General features: G+C 44.1%; 1 protein-coding gene across 1 annotated transcript in view; it reads right to left on the bottom strand.

Annotated features, from left to right (window-relative positions):
* The window catches only part of LOC104623815, a gene marked incomplete at its 5' end in the record, with an annotated part of 29,858 nt that extends 12,420 nt beyond the window's left edge, over positions 1–17,438 (bottom strand). The window contains 6 exon segments of the mRNA XM_010291005.1: positions 3,953–4,162; positions 5,421–5,506; positions 6,943–7,175; positions 14,286–14,518; positions 15,495–15,631; positions 17,279–17,438. Of these exon segments, the coding sequence (XP_010289307.1) occupies positions 3,953–4,162; positions 5,421–5,506; positions 6,943–7,175; positions 14,286–14,518; positions 15,495–15,631; positions 17,279–17,438 (1,059 nt within the window).
* Between the last annotated feature and the right edge of the window lie 312 nt (positions 17,439–17,750).

Raw genomic sequence — 17,750 nt, 5'->3', positions numbered from 1 at the left:
CGCTGCCTGGCCTTATTTTCTGCAAATCACAGAACAACAAATTCAGAACAAAATTACCAGAATAACGCATTCGGAAGTTAAGGGATTTACTGGATTTGAAACATGAAAAAATTGTGCTATTTTTCCTAGAATAATCCAGGCATTGACTTTCGCACCAGTGCTGATCTGTAAGTAGCTTCATTTAATTTACTATCAAAATCAGCTTTAAATACCCTTATTATTAAACAAAATAAGCAGTCTACTGAGAAACCTGATGCCAATGGGACTATACCCATCCTGAAAGCCAAACAAGGCTACACCAGTAAGGGCTGTGGTGAAATGGGTCTTAACTCACAAGGAGGGAGGCAGCTGCTGGGGTTGAACCATAGATCAGCAGTCTGCCAGCAAACAGGGCACAGGTAGGAAGCTACAGCTGTTCAAGCAAGACTTTTTACTCCTATTTAAACAGAAAATTTATTCCCCATTTGTCCCTCTCTTAGATCATTCTAATAAAACATTTAAATGAAGCCTTAAACCTATCCTGGTAGAATAGGAGAAGACTCTCCCAAAATGAAGCTTTGAGATGGAGGCTTCCATGAAAGCCGAGCAAAGCAGTAATTGCCCAGTGATGTTTAAAGAAAATGACAGGAAAGAAGCTTTTGGATGGAAAAGCTCCTCTTGATCTCCAATGTCTCCAGGAGCCTGCCAGAGCACACATCCCGGGGTGATGCTGGTCTGGGGTGCTCCCCACACTGGCCACGGGAGCTAATGTCCCCTCTGGCCTCCAGCTATGCCACAGTCCCCTTCCTTTCACGCAAAGGAAAGGGCAGACCCGTAATACAGCCACCTACAAAAATGAATGCACGTTCTGCCACGAAACAAGACCTCTTATTTTATCACAGGTTTTATGCTAAATATGGTGAACGAATAAGAATAGGAGGAGCAATGGGGGCTCTCTGGCTAATTGTTATCAAGACATGTAACGTACTGGGAGCTGCTGCAATCTTTCTTATTCAATTTACAGACAAAATGGGTGCAAGTGTGTTACTAATGGTAACAGAATGAGGCTCTTCACCTGCCCTCCAACTCTCACCCCATTTATGGCTTCATCTTATACAATAGTTCATAAAAACAAGACAAAAGGTGCCACGCATGAGTGTCTAGCGAAGAAGCAGTGAAGGCACGCTCACTTCAATCCAGAGTCCCGCACTTGACCTTAATAAATTCAGCTGATATCCCTGCACTCCGAGAGAGGAAAAAACCTCACTCTCTGCCTCTCCACTGTCCCCCAAACCATCTGCTAAAAATAATAAATAAAATAAACTATGGAAAAATAGCTTAAAATCTTTAGTCCCAACAAGAGGTAAGGAACCCAACACATGACTATGCTGCTACACATGTGACAGTGTCAGTGCATCTCTACCATCCTCAGTTGAGTTTTGTGATGCTGGTGGAGGCAGTTTCGTGATTAGGGGGGCAAGAGAGGAGCCCAGTGGCTCCATGCCGGAGAGGCATCAATGTGCCGAATCTGCCCGAGGTGCCCTTCTGCAGGGGACATGTACATGGCCCCCCTGCCACAGGGCTTCATCTCTCGTCTCTCAGTATAAGTGGAAGTAAAATATTGCATAGAGACAAAAAGATCAGAAGTGACATTGTGGGGAAGGCATTTGCATAGTTTACAGTGAAAATGTACATTTTAAAAATCCCATCAGACTAATTCTTCCCTTAAGGTACAGGCAGTGGTTCCCCCTGAAGACAGAGAGGTATGTAGTGGAAGGTAACCCTTAGGATTTTTTGGTTATGTTTCATCATTTTTGGTTCTTCTGTCAGGATCCATTAGCAACCGTTGAAAAAGGTATTCACGCAGGATCTAAAAACAAAGACCCCTGTAGCCAAGGGAGATATACCCGAGCTGTCTAACAAAGCTAAAGCTGAGATAGATCACAGAGGTTTTGATGTTTAAAACTCATCATAAAATGATGGCACCATCCCAAAAGACAGTAAAGGGCTCCTTGGCATAAGAAGTAAAGTGGGTTTAAGAAAGCTAAGCAAAATGTTTTGGAAAAATATCAGTATGGGAATGTCTTGGGGCACTGCGTTTCCAACTTTGAGTTAGAGATGCACAACTAAAGACGGAGGAAAAAAAATTCACAGCTCCTTTGTGATTATTATAGCAGGAAAAATAGGTATTAATACTACAATTGCTTCAATTTACTCATGTGAATATTCTGAGAGTAAAGCTAGCTGACCCTTTTTGTCAAAATTTATTTCCAACAGAGTATGTTACTTCTTTGAAGCCAAAATGTTTCATGGAAACATACTGATTTCAACAAAAGTTTTCAAGGGAAATCTTCTGAGGTCCAGGCTAGACTCTCTAGTTACCTCTGGAGAGAAAGAGATTGAAAACCTGACCTTTGCAGATTCTTTCCAAAAATGGGCATTTGGATATAATTCCCTTTCACAAAAGCATTACAAAGTTTGGGTTTTGTTCCAGCAAGGAATGACAATAAATTTGAAACCTCAGCAGCCATCATGAGATGGAATAGATGTGCCCTGATCAGCTGCACTGGTCAAGTTCATAGACAATATGTGACCTCAAAGGATAAAGATGTGTAAAAGACTGAGAAGCGAGACTTTCTTTACTTTAGACTGCAATAATATTTGCTATGCCTCATGACCTCTCTGACTGCATTTTGTAACACACCCCCACCTCCTCTGGGCTTCAGACCACCGGTGAAGGAGCAGAGATGTAGGGCAGCCATTGAAGGATGGATGATCAAACTCCTGCTGTAAATGCCCTGGAGCTAAGTGAAATTAGTTTTCAAATAGGCGGTTGGCATCCAAAGTCTTATGGCTCTACCAAGTAGCCCATTTCTACCTGAATAGCTCTACCTGATATGCAGGATCTCACCGTGGAAAAATGACTCAAGAATTTGTAAAAGCAACTGGACACTTTCTATTCTAGGTCGTTATTTGGGATCAGACCAGCAATCAAAGCTTTAACCGTTACACCTATACTCAGTGTAAAGTGTCTCCTGCTTACTAGAGCTGGGATCATACAGACTGAGACTTCTTGTTTGAGATGTTCTCTGTGGAGGCTCAGGATGATATGAAAGCCAGAACTGAACCATTCCTCGCCCCTTCCTCAGGAAGTTGATTCAGACTGGGTGACAGAAATACATCTGCAGGGGCTGGTCTTGCTGGAGAATATGGTTTCCAATGGACCACTCCCTTTCTGAAGTCAGAGTGGAAACAAATACTGGTGACTTTATCCAAACGGGAATATGAAAATTTCCTGGGTAAAGCTCCATCTTTAGAGGCAATGAAGTACTGAACTTTGAAGAAGGCTCTGTTGTAATCTCACAGAAGGAATTATAAAATGAGTAACACTTCCTTTCTTTTCTCATTAAAATTATATTTCCAGTTTTCTTTTTCCCCTTTACAATTGCCGTTGAGCATGACTCCAGGGGGAAATACAATTTTATGTTACATTTTCTGGTTTTACTGCTAAAATAGAAGTGGCTTGTAGAGGACTTTGCCTCTTATTTGAGATTTTAGTTATTATGTCTATTAGTGTTTTGTTCCTATGTCTGATCTTACATGTTTGAAAGAACTATAGCAAGGGTTCCAAAAATGACTGTCCTTCAGTTTGAGGGCACAATGAGAGATTTAGGCTGTGACAACACCTCCACCCTGTTTTTGTGTTTTGGCTCATGGTCCAGACGTTAGGTACGGAAGAGGTGCCAGGGAGGGGGTACGTGCTAAGAAGTTTGTAGGCCGTGTCTACCATCCACCCTTAGTAAAGCCCGAGGTGCCTTGGCTGCTGCATGATCTACTCTGAGGAACGTCAGGGCTGGGTGAGAGAGAATTGCACCACAGAGGAAGGCTTGGGTTTGAACGAGGAAAGCAGCCCGGTCCAGCACGTATCACCGGGTCGTGTACAGCAGGACCTGCAGGTCAGTCCTGTGCTTACCTTTGAGGCTGAGCTCACACACCACGGCTTCTGCCTTTGCGAGGACCAGGTCCACAACGGCTACTTTAGCACCGGCTTCCCCCAGCGCGTGAGCAAAGGCTCTTCCAATTCCCTGCCCTCCGCCTGTGACATAGGCCACCTTGCCATCCAAACGCAGCCGGTCAAGGATGCGGCGCCTGTTATAGCCCCAGAAGACGTCATCCCTCACCACTTCTTTCTAAAACAAAAACATATATCCACGGCGCGGTAAGGCGCAAAGCTCAGTAACGTCATAGCTATGGAGGACGCTGCCTGTGAGAATGAGGTGGGAGCACAAACAGGGATCCATGTCATCTTGGCCCATTATGTAATACAACGTATGAGTAATCCAAGCTGAAAAGCACCCATATCCCCACAGATATTAGTCGCAATAGGAGCACTAAGGTGCAAGACAACGGAGCGGAAGGGCCGTGGGTTGAGGGGATGCACCGACCACTCCACTTGAATGAGAGGAGGGTATGGTGTTTCTTGACCCGGCTTCCCATGAGACATGGGTCAGGTGCAATGTCTTAAAGACAACTGGTTAAGTCTTCCAGTTATTTCACCCCCAGGGCCCAATCCTGCCCTCAGGCTCAGCTGGCTCCAGGAAGGCTAAGAACAAGTTTCCAAAGGCAGGATTTGGCTCAAGTGGAGCGCAATCAGAATACCGTCACAAGGCTGGTGCGCAAATAAAGATATCAGCCAATAACTTAAATCAAGCTGTCATCTGATCAGCTGCCATACATCATTTCCCCCTGACTGGAATCAAAATGGAAAATACAAGATGTTTAAAATACTGGGTTTAAAATGCCAGGAATTGCCAGTGGGTGTGGCTTTGGGAGCGCTCAGAAACTGCAAAACAATCAAGATGTTTGTGTCTGGATTTACTGAGTTAGGCCATTATGATTCCAGATGGGAATTTCATTATAGCTGGATGGTGCCCACTAGATAAAATGGAGGAAGATAAAAGCACCGTCTTTTCCACAGGACAGGAAAAATCCAGGGCCACGAAAATGTTCAGCTCAGAGAGCATGGGAGGGCATCACATGCTGCCTTTGGGCAAAAAAAGAGCTACTTCAGAAGTAGTGCACTGGTTCGTTACAGCTGGGGCCCAGCTCCGTCTGCCCACGCTCCCCTGCGTGGGAAGGACCGGAGAGCACGGGCAGATGCCCGGCGAGCAGCACACCAGCTGCTCCGGGGATTTATCCCAGCAGCAGCATGGCTGATCCAAAAGTCTTTGCAAGGAATCAGTATTTAACAGCTTTAGTGTAGTCCTGGACTGCTGAGGCTAATATGTGCCAAGCCCTAAGCTGGTAAATCCATGCTGCTCAGCATCACGGCGTGACAGAACACGAGTTTGGGCTCTCGCCACCAAACCCTTGGAAATTATTTTGTCACTGTCCTCAGCAGAGTCAAAATTTTCCTAGAAGTGCTCACAGGGAGGAAATACACACCTTGGATTCAATCACTGCATCTGGAGGTGCAGGGCTCCTTCGAATGATGCTCAGTCCACTCTGCACAGGTAAAATTATCTGCAAATGTAACGCATAGACACAGTTCTCAACAGCTTTGTACCCAGCTTTCCATCACCCAGATTCCACTGATATGAAGAATAGTCCTTCCTTCCTTCCTTAGGCCACAGAAGTTTTTCTCTTATTCCTATTCTTTAGCTGAAATTCCTTCCAACACAAATATGTCAGGCATTTGTATTTGTTCACATTCCTCTTCCAAACTCATGGCTTCCACAAATGCCAGGAAAAATTGCAATTTTGTCTCTCAGTTTTCTAAATCAGTGCCAGCTGCTGAGGTTTCTGGGTTTCCACTGCCTGGCTAATGCTGTCATGAGGCTATCCCAGTCTTATCCTTGAAGCTCAGCAAACCATAATTGCGAAACTTTGGTGTTCTTCAGCATTTGCTAGAACATCTGTCATGCACCCATAGATGAACGTCAGCGGGTTTTGCCACTTACCTTCTCTGATACCACTATCACACTTTGTCAAAATCTGCACTCGGTGTCGGAGATTCAACGCCAATATCAAACTATTAGAACATTAGTTGTGGAAACAACCTGTTATTTGCATGCATTGAATAGCTAACAGTAAGATTCAGGACACGGAAAATTGTCATTAATTTTTCCTCTTCTACAAAGAAAAGCTGTTGCTACTGGTACATTGTTGATAGAATAAATGGAGAGTCACAGGAGGCACCTCTGGAGGCCATCTGACCTGCAGATGGTCAAGGACCTGAAGCCTACGAGGCACATACCGAAACCTCCTGGGCAGGAGCTGTGGCAGGGAGGAGTTTGGGAGGGAGTCCCTGGAGGGAGGTAGCAGACCTCCCCTGTCCCACCAAGGCACTGGCCTGACAGTGCAGAAGGGCAGGCAGGATCCGGCCATCCTCCGTGGCTCCACAGCAGCCTCTCTGCCACCCCAGTGCAGCCATAGCATAAGAACAAGCTTTGCAGGCTGGTGGCTGCTGCCCCTGGGTAGCATCGTTGACGCCTGCTTTTAAAGCCCTGGAGGATATTTGTCTAATTTTGCCTCTAAAACCACAGCTTATTGTTTATGCATCCTATTACATTTTTTTTTTTTCCTCCTGCTGGAGTAGGACTTTGTTGACTCGTGTTGTGCTGGCGATGCCCTACAGCCTCCAGAGCCTTTAAAGCAGAGCGACGATTCCTCGGTTGTACCGTAGAGCTGATTATTCACTCTTAAGTGCTCCACTTCTATCTTGCCTTTAAAACTGTGTATGATGTAGACAGAGGGTAGGGACCATTTCTGAATATAGAAACTTATACATAGAGCTCAAGTGGGGTGAATTATAATAAAATTTGAGTTCATTTTAGGTCCCCTGGATAATGGCACCAACAAAAGAAACATTTTAAAGAGTGCTTTGCAAAATCCATAGATACAGTACCATGGGCACCTTAACCAATTGCATTGCACTAACCTGAGGAACACGAGGATCTAAATTGAACACGAGGATCTGAATTAATCACTGTATTTAATTTTCTGACAGCTAGTACATTTTCATCAGATATGTTCTCCAGGTAGACTTGTCCTTTCATGAGTGTATTCTCTACACAGATCACTCCATCCATGCTCAGCAAGTGGTTATCCATGACAAAGCTGTAGTAGTTAACAGCTTTCCTTTGATCAGCATCAATAAAGACTATATCAAAGTGCTCGTCCTCAGCATGTAATGCCTGGAAAAAAATTATGTTGGAGAAAACACTAATTATTTACCTGAAAATTTAAAGTTTTGCCATTAAAATGTCCTTTATATAAAAACCAAACCAGAGGGAACCCTGTTCTTTTAAGGTAACATTACTAGAATTACTTCTGGAGGTCTTAGCAGTTTTCCATGCTTTGCAAAAAAATTTTTCAGCAACGCATGTGCCCGAAACTCTGAACCTCTCAACAAAAATCAGATATAAAAGAGGATGGTTCATCCCCGCTTGTGGTGCTGAGAGTCACAGCAGAAAGATCTGCATATCTAGAGTCAAAGGGAATTGATCCATCAGGGTAAGGGAGAAGACTGGCATCGAACCCCGTGGCTGAGGTGCAGTAAGTTCTCTCTTCTCAAAAGAGTAACTATCAACAAATTGAAGAGTGGCAATTACATCAGTCTTTGGAAAAAAAAGAGGCATAAGACTGATCCTGGGAATTGCAAACTAGTGAGTCCCACTTCAGTAGCAGGCAAATGGTTGAAATCCCAATCAATAATAGAATTATAAAGCACATAAAAGAACAGGTCATGATAGAGATAAAGCAGCACAGCTCCTGTGAAGGAAAATGATGTTTCTTTAATCTAAAAAAATGCTTTGGATGGCTCAGCAACAGAGAGGATAAAAGAGAACTGGCTGCTATCATCTAATTGGATTTTCAGAAATGTGGCACACCTTCCCTCCAAGCAGGCTGCTGATGATAATGTATAAAAGTGTTGATGGATGACCAGATGGGAGCCTTTACAGCCTTCTCCTGTGGCAGTTAATGCACTCGCTGCCCAAGAGGCTGCTATGGAATATTTCAGCTTCCATCTGGGACTATTTAACTGCATCTGTGTGCGTTGCAATGAAACAACGGCTCATCCACCTATCTCGGCAGGCAGAAATGCTTTCAAGTCTTGGCATTTCGAGTGAAAAGAGAAACAATTATGTTTTCCAGAACTCACTGTTTCTACCACAACTTTTAACAGCACTTCTTGCGTCCAGATTTCCCTTTTCTGTTTGGAGACATTGCGCACAATGAGTGATGAGCTATCCCCTGAGATGTAGGAGAGAAAGCGTCAATAACAAATGGCAGCAGAATGCGAAAATCTCATTTGTTTTCAGGAGTGAGGTTGATGGCTCCCAAACAGAGATTTCAGGAGCCTTTCTGAAGCAGGGAGTGTGTCATTCAGACAAGGAAATAGCGGGAAGTGGATCATTCAAGCTCTGAATTGCTTTGTTGTGCAAACTGGTGTCATTGTCAGCTTGTTAGTGGTTAAGAAATTAAGCCTGCCTCAGAGCCTGGACGGTCACATTTAACTGCTGATGCTGGATAGCACAGAAGCTCTGCCAAAAGCATTCATGAGTCCATATTTAGGACACCTTTTGATACTACACTATAATGAAAGAAGACCTTGAGGCCAAATATATGCTGGTTTATAATAAATGTAGCAGAAACTGGGACATCTGGTTTCCTGGGATTCATCTTTTCATTTCATGACCAGTAAGAAAATTCTGCCCTGGTTCTCTCTTGGGCTGTATTAGGGGAAAGCAGCAGGAACATTTTTGCTACCGTGGAAGAGCATCTTATACCATGTTGAAACTCAGTTTGTCCAACGTAGATATTTTAGGAAGGGTCAAAAGATGAAAGCTGGGAGGAGTCGTCCATCAGAAAGAGAGATTAGAGGTCTCGTTCCCCAGAGAGAAGAGCCAAAGCCAAATTCGAGTAATTATCATGACTTATCACTACTTTCTGACTTGTAACCTTCCCGGGTGGAGGAGGTGAGGGGCAGACATTCAGAAGCAGATGTGGCCATCTCTGAACATATGTTACTACTGCTCCGTGGTATGGCTCCCTGATGAAAAAGAATCTCACTTTTATGCATTGACTTCATTAGGTCCATATGGAGTTGTGTAGCTCTTTGGATATTACCTGGACTTCTCATTTCAGCCCTCCTTCTGTACTGTCTACCTGCTGACAGCTTATCTCCTTCTTACCTATCTCCTGATACAGATAAGCCACCTTTTACCTTCACAGCTTTCATCCCAGGAGGGTGCCTGTGTTGCGTGGCACGCACCTGTTTTGTCCTTGCACTGTGTGCGAGGCCTCCGTTTGGAAGGCCAGTTCATCAAGTCCTGAACAGCCAGCCATGACGGTCAGTTGGGCACTCTTCATTTCTTCAAGATACCTAGTACTAGACACCTATATGGAAACGCCTCAATCACCACCTTGGAGTTCATACTGCGACCCTGCCATCGTTTGAGCATCTTTTTTCCACAGGTTCAAGACTGCTGTTGGGTTTTCCATGTTCAGTTGGAAACAGCTCCTGGCCTATAAGGAGAATCCATGAAATTCCTTGAACTTCCTTCCTGCTCCTTTGCCCCTGGAGCAGCCTCTACACAAGAGGATAACAGCCACAGGAATGAGAAAGTGCTCCCCTTGCTGGAGCTCCATGGCTAGCAGAGCACGGGTCACCTGGACAGGCAGTCACCGTGGCCAGGGTACCACCCTGGAGAGGGTTTCCTCCTGTGGGAGATTTTTTTTGCTGAACCAAGAGAGCCAGAAAGAAAAAATGCTGTTCTACTGGTAGCTCTGACTGCGGAGCTAAGCACTGGAAATATCAGTGCAGTGATGGGGAGAAGAGCAGTGCTCACTGCTGTCCATCTCGAAATGGATGAGGGCTTTAAGAGGAGGGATTGACCACGCTTCTCCTCCCAGAGCAGTCTGGGCCTGGCCCTGCCTGGGACCTCACAGCATGTTGGAGATGCCTTTGTCCTTTGCTAGGAGAGAGGCAGAGCCCAAACGTCTCCAACTGTGAGGAAAGCTGAGATCCAGAAGGAAATAATCTGCCTGCAAAATATCCCGCTGAAACTAATTTCCTGAATGTTTACGCTGCAATCCCTGCTCCTTGCTACAGAGGCATCATAGACGGTAACAGATGGCAACAAGAAGTGTCTTAATTCAGAGCAAACTTGGCTAAAATCAAGGTTTTTGCTTACAGTGAGTCATTAACTTCCTTTTAGATTAAAAAAGAAAAAAACCTTGTAGCACTGCATTGCATAGAGGACATGCACCAAAAGTGTGCATGAGCAAGGGCACAGCAGCACTGTTGACGGGTTCGGCAAAAGATCAGGGAGAGGACATCCCAAATAAAAACATGAATGAATCTTCTGCCCAAGCTGATGGAAAACCTTACTGGAGTCCTGATCGGAGGCAACACTCTCTCATAAAGCACATACAAACTCAATCAGAAAAAAATGACTGTCCAGTTCCTTTGATATGGATCATACGATATTTGTAATAAAGATGTACTCAAAACTTATTACCTTCCCTATGCCTTGTTCTTGACCTAAATGTAACAGCAATCCATCCTTAGGGTACACAGAATACATGAAAAAGTACAGCTTCCTTTTAAAACATCATTAGAATATTTTACTGTATGTGGACATACACTCTTGTTACTCCTAAATGCTATTCTATTGAGTACAGTTTATATTCACCGGCAAAGCTAAATCTCTAGGGAAGCTAGAGAGGGAATGCAATTTCTAGTAATAACAGCTCACAACAGTGAATACTATCCACTTATCCCCACAATTTCCAGCTATTTTGGACTCCTTTCTGAATTAACCTTTCATATCAAAAGGAGCAATTCTGCACACTAGAGACTCCGACACAATTTCATGCATAATTTATTCACTCAGTTCAACATTAAACGCAGAGTCCTTGACTTTGTCAAGGTGGATTCTGTTGGCAGACTTCACAAGCAGCAAAACAGGAGAATTGAGATCTGCAGCTCAACCTCTTCACCTATTCTGTCTGGTAAAAGGAGGGAAAAAAGAAAAAAAATAAACCCCAACATGCTTACACAATGCCCTGCAATCAGCAGAATCTGCCGCAAACACAGTGTTATTTTTTGTGGTTGCATTTTTGATTTTAAAATGGAAGGATCAAAATCAGGGATGGGAACAATTTCCTGGTAGTTTGCATTCCCTCCAGACTCAATCCTGCATCCATTGTTCAAACAAAAGTCCACTGGGAATTAAAGGCAGACGCTTTGTGCAGGATCAGGCCTCTTGCTCATTGCTGATGTGTGGCAAGGCACATTATTGAGGCACAGCACGGCAGAGCTCAGACTTAAGGAGCTTCTTGGGCAAGGTTTCTAAACGCTGGCCCAGCACACGCTGAAAAGGTAACTAATCCCCACTGAAAGCACCTGTATCAGTCTGAACCCAAGGGAAGGCTCCCCCAACTCCACATTGCAAAAGATTATTGTCAAAATTCCTGAGGTCACTGGGCACAGAGGCTTGTGCCATGGTGTGTGTGAGCTGCGTGCTTTGGTGGGGACCTAACCTAGCTTGGCAGTGCCTGTCCCTCACGCGTGGGAAAGGCGGATTTTTTTCCATCGCCCTCGGGTACCAAATGAACCCCACTGTGTACCTGAGCTCTGCAGCTCCTGTCTGGTACTTAGCATCCTTTGACAGCTCAAAATCCCAGATGGTTTGCAGCTGGCTCTGGTCTGGGACAAGAGATAAGGAAGCTGGCCAACCCTGCCAACACTGTGTGACAATTCAAAGGAGCAGCAAGAGGCTTCAGAAAGCCCGGTCAAGGTGCCGCCGTGGCCTGATGCGCTGCCTTCGCACTGCTCTCCGCTGGCTCACAGCCCTGCGGAGCCGCGGTTGTAGGTGGAAGAGCCAGAGCCACGTGGGTGCCGCAAAGGCTCCACTGTCTGAGACATGCTGGCACAGATGTGTCACACCCCGGTGGCAACTGCTGCAACATCTGGCTGGTTTTCTTGTAAAGGACATCGTCAGCAGGTGTGGACGCAGCACTGGACACGTCCTGCAGCACTTGGATGGTACGCTCTACCTGAGGCTAGGATGTGACTCTCGGGTGGACTAGTTTTACACCAGAAGTGAGAGTACACCATATACCTTCTGGCACTTCGGACTTTCTGAATCATAGCTTCATGCAGCAGAAAAGGACTGCCCTGCCAGGTAGTGTTATTTATGTATCATACGACATCTTTGTGCTTTGAAAGAGCCCGTGCAGCGAAGCAAATACTCTGCTCCCAGGAGCTTGCGCTGCTGAAAAAAAATTTGAGGAGCAGCAGATAAGCAGAAATCTTGCCCTATTGCACTCAGTTTGGAAGCAAAATTCAGCCATAGTCACCACAGCAAGAAAGCTGCAAGAGTCCTCCAAAGAGCAGCTGGTGGGTGACCATCTTTGCCCTCTAATTTCTCTTGAGGGACAAGAATGAAACCTAAGGCTGCAGACACCATAGGCAACAAAGAAAATCCTCGCAGAGTTTGTGTCAGCTCTCCTGAATCTCACCACGCTTTTCAACAACTGTTAGCCAGCTCTGCTCTAGGCCAGCCTCCCTGTAGACGATGGGGGACAGAAACACCGTTGTTCTCCACCTCCCCCATGAAGCTGAGCTGTGAGAGCTCAGCTGTGCCATCCCCAGCCCATCTCCTGCCTGCGACTGCCTCGTCCTCCTGCCTTTCAGCATGCCCAGGTGGCAGTGGAGGAAGCCTGCTTGGTCTCCAGCCCAAGCAGGACTTGTTAGGAGGGAAGAGGCAGCACGATGTTCACAGCCTGAGCCTCTTCCATGCAGCTGAGCATGTTCCCACACGGCTGCCCCGCTCCAGCCGGGCAAGCCCTCCATGAGCCCAAAATGCAAAGGCACCGGAGAGGCACCAAATGTGTCGCGTCATCATTTACAGCCATTGTGGATTAAGACCTATAAGACAATCCTGATTGTCTTGATACCAATGACAAAATCTCTGCCAGGTTAAGCAACAGAAGTTCAGAGCCCAATGCAGAAATCCGCGTAGCGAGGTGTCCCCAGTGCTGGGACCTCTCCTGACCAACACGAGCACCTCCACTCCCACCAGCTCCAAGACCTATTCAAAGACCTGAGTACTTGTAGAACTGGGATCAGGATGTGCCTTCGCGTTGCAATTGGAGGATACAAAATCAATTGCAATGTTCTGTTTTAAGGATTTAATTTTCATGTCTTTGCTCCCTTCTTTAATCTCTACACAGCATGTATTCTGCCTGCCTCTAGATATTTTAATTCACTCACAGTAAGTCAGTTGCACAGAATGGGCACTAGAGAGCAACAGCAATTCAATTAATTTTACACTCACTGTGGGGAGCTGGGATTTTAAGTGCTGCACATTGCAGGTGATCTGTAACATTTCGTTTATTCATATACTTGGCAAAGCTCTATGTTTCTTTCTTATCAAACTTGCAGGTCGTGAAATCCAGAGGTCAGAAAGCTCCTGGCCATTTCATTTTAGAAACAAATATGGTACCTCTTAATGCAAATAAAGTTGCAGTCAGGCTCACACTGACACATCCAGATTGAAAATGGAATGAGATCAAATTGGTTTGCATTAATAATAAAAAGGTTGTATATATAAGGGACCTGGCATGGGCATCACCTGTTCGCATGCTGGACCTGCAGCAACATCCTGGAGATGCATCAGCTGGAATTAAACATGAAACTGCTCTAGCTGCTGGCAATCATAATCTTTTCTCTTTCTTAGGACAAAGTCACTAGTCAGAATGAAACAAATACTGCTGATGCATTTGCATGTCTGAAGCTCATCACATGGCTCCGGAAGCTAGAAACTTGGGGTCTAACGGTCCACAGTGTTTCCAGTTGGGGAAAATAGTGACAGGTTGTGGGTGAACTACAAATTTCTGCAGGACTTTCCCAATTCTTGCGAACATTGGGAGTAAGCCGTCCTTCTCAGGGCAGGCCCACCAGGTGCAATTACACTCTTCCAGCTTGTTACGTTTGGAACTAGAAATCCCGAAACAAAGCCCACCCAAGTAGAGTAAAACTCTGTCACTGAAGCCCATCGACCTACATTTAGAGCTTGTGATCCCTCTGAGCTGCAGTATTTTAGTTTAGAAGGGAAAAAGCTATCGTGTGTGACAGAGCTGTCCCATCATTCATCATCATGAATAAGAAATAACTCCAGTGCAAGAGTGAGTTCACCTATTTGCAAGCATTCTGTGGGCAGGAGATAGGACCTGCCCAAAACTCAATGTGCTCTGCACAAGAGCTCCCAAACTCCCCTTCCAACTGACTTTACCTCCAAAGTGTCTGCCATTGGTCCCACTCGCATGCTTATCTTTTTACCATCTGAAGAATAATCAAACGCTTCTTGGCTGTTCACTCCAAGATAAGGCACTTCTGCACATGCAAAGATTTTGCCATCATCTGGCAATTCTTCTGCGACAGCAAGGATACTGTAACCTTTAAGCTTGCCAATTAATAAAATCTTCCTGGCTCTGATCATATGAATAAACATCTTAAAAACTTGGCCTGTTGAAAGACAAGGATGAAAATTTAAAAATAAAACCACAGGAAAGACTGTACCCTGATGACAATGAAAATTAGATGTACCTTTTAAGTGATCATTAAAAAAAAAATCTAATCTTAAAACACTTTCAAATAAGGGTTTAACAACAGAATCTGACAAAATTTCATCTAGAATGCAGCTAAAAGACAACAGAATAAAAGGACTGGTTTTAAATGTAGAACCTTTATCATCAATGCTGCTATTGTTCAAGTGCTTGTTAAATAGTGCTTGAAATATTGCATATTTTAACATTCCCCCCATATGAAAATGGCTTTAAGATGTCTCCATATTCTTTCTGGAACCCAGTTTAAAAAAATCACTACATTACCTTGCATTTGCTCTTAGAGTCATTATCCCTAGACAGCACCATCATTTAAGAAATTTATCATCAGTGGTGTCCTTCGAACAATGTATTAGTGTAATACATTATAAGAGTACTTCACTGTGATGATATATTACTCAAAAGATGGGAACATCTGGGAAGAATGAATCTAGGAATAGATTTAGTATAATAGGCTTTATATGGGGATACAAGCCTGGGTATTGCTACTTGAAAAGGCACAGTGCTTGGCCACAGGCCACCTCCACTGCAAAAGCATGGAGACCTCTATCAGACATCACCAAGCCAAAACCAACAAGATTTTTTCCCTTCCTTCCCCTTCCAGTGGGGACGATGATCTCTTTGCTGCTCCCTAAGGGATGGGGCTGGAACTGTGAATTAAAGCATTCATGACCATGTGCATGAGCTTGTGTGTGGGCACAAGGGCACGGGAGGTGAGGGACAGGGAAAATTCACACAAAAGGAAGATTGAAGCCTACAAGAAAGTCCTATCTCTCTTTTTAGGTATTTTTCCACATTTTATGATCATTTCCATAGCATTCATCCTATCCTCACTCAAGACAGAGTAGAGGAGGATGAACTTCAGTGGTAACCTTTACACCAATCATCTGGTGTGATTTTATCCTCTTGGTTGACCAACTTGCCGTTCAAAGAGCCAGAGCTGCGTTCTTCCTGCAGCCTAACTCTGGTTTCAGTTCCTCCAGTGTCCTCTGGGCTGTGGTCAGGTGAAGTTTTTCTGGAAAAAAGAAATAAATTTCAACATTACGATGACAACCAAAATCTGAGTAACCTGCATAAAAACTAGCAACCAGGAGAGAACTTCTGGAAAAGGTCCATCTGTGCATCAGCATGAAAAATTAGCCCTGAAGCATTACAAATATTCCTAAATTACATTCCTAAGAGGACCTGGCTTGGCAATAGGCCCATCTTGGTGCTGGCAGCTGCTCCATCCGTAGGGGCTTGGGAATAAGGGGCTGTGGGGCCAAGGGAAAGCGTTCCCCACTGTTCAATGCCAAATCTTTCCCATTTCCAGTTGGTCACAGACAGGTGTCTGTCTATCTGCTGGTTGGAGTAAATGGTTCCAGCTACCCTGGCTAGGTTTTGTTCAACTCTGTGGTTCATTTTTTTTTTTCAGCCAAAAATTCATTGCAGAATGGGGGAAAAGATGTAAAATCTATCATTTTTTGCCAGAGAAGAAAAAAATTGTTTTCCTCTCATACTGCTGAGAAAAGCAGGGTATCTCCAGATGCTATTTCAGAGAAGCCAGACCTGTGACAAAGAGTTTGGATCAAGTGAGATGCTACCTATTACAAAGGGTAGAGAATAGACGACTGGAAGTCCATAGCCTCTGGCCAGATTAGATGACCCTAGCTGGAGAAAGTAACCACCAGAAATGGCTGGTGATACTTTTGTGGGCCAGAATTTAGAGCTATTTCAGCCTTTTTTTTCCCCAGTTCCCCCCCTACTCCTCAATAAAATGGGAAAGAATTCATAACCCGTATCAGCCACACTCAGATAATCCAAGACTTAAAGAGTAGAACATTTCATATAACCTCTTTTCTGCCCCTCACAAATGCTTTAACAACTTTAATAAGATAATGTATAGCTATTATCGTACCGCAAGCGTAAGTCAAACAACTATCAGCTATTATTTCAGCAACAGAACGAACGCTTAGCGTTCCCATAATCCATAGCCTGGAACAGTTTACACATTGTCAATTTTAGACAGAACTGGCTTTTTCCATGTCTCAAAATGTATACTGATAAATGGGAATTGTTTAACAGACCCCACGTGGCTGGGTAATATACTGTAGCTCAAAAAAGAATAATGAGGGTATCAGCTGGACTGCTGAATTAATGATACCTTAAATTAGTTTAATTAATTAGTTTAGTTACTAGAGTAATTTAGTTAGCAGATTAATTAATATTTGTTGAGCACTTGGAGAAAAAAGCTACATATTAAAGCTGTTACCATAGGCTGGATCCAGAGGTGCAGTTTCTCTTCTTTATTTATCCCAGCACCCATTTGATGCAGGGGCACATTCTCTGAGCCTTTCAGCGGGCACTGTGTGGAGGCTGACTTGCTGTTTGTTCACAGAATATGGTCCAACACAGACATTGCCATAGTCAACTGTCAACTGGCAGAATACCTTCCAAAATTTAGAGTTAGGACTTTTTTTTCTCACCTCCTCTCCTCAAGGCCATGGGTGCACAAAGACACACGTGTCCGTGCACACTTTGCTATGTATTTGGGTGCAGTTAACTCTCATTCTTTTTCCTTCCACTGTCCTCTGTGTTGATGGCACATTTTGAACAGAAAAACTAAGCACATATTCATACAATCACAGGAAAATAGCACAAGGTTACAAAGGATTATCCGTACCTCTCTGAAGTTGCCATTGCATCCAGGTAAGGGTCTAGTCCAAGAGCAACATCAAGAGCTTTTTGTAAGTAGCTCTTGAGCTGTTCAGGAACACGAGGGTCATTGAGGGCTATTTCTTTGGCTTTGAGAAGGTTCTCAGCAATGAGTCCAGCTGGAGTTTCTGAAATGGAAAATAAAAGGAAGAACAATGATTTCATAACTGATCAAATCAGCAGAAGAGGAATTTAGACTGAAAAAAAAAAACAAGTGGAGTTTTTTTCCCCCCATACAAAATACAGATTTTTGAAGGAATATGAAAACAATCATGGAAACTTTTTCAAACAAAAAATATTATACTACTAGTTAATTTTTGACTCACGCATTCTCCCTTTTCCCCCCCACTTCTTTCCTTTATTCACATTGCAAAAACATGAATTTTCACTTTTGAAGCTCTGAGACAAACATTGAACAACAAGCAACTGCACATGAAACC

Source organism: Phaethon lepturus, unplaced genomic scaffold (assembly GCF_000687285.1).
Source record: "Phaethon lepturus isolate BGI_N335 unplaced genomic scaffold, ASM68728v1 scaffold33327, whole genome shotgun sequence".
Classification (NCBI taxonomy): Eukaryota; Metazoa; Chordata; class Aves; order Phaethontiformes; family Phaethontidae; genus Phaethon; species Phaethon lepturus.
The sequence above is the reverse complement of the archived record's forward strand: the minus strand, read 5'-3'. Positions and strand labels throughout refer to the sequence as shown.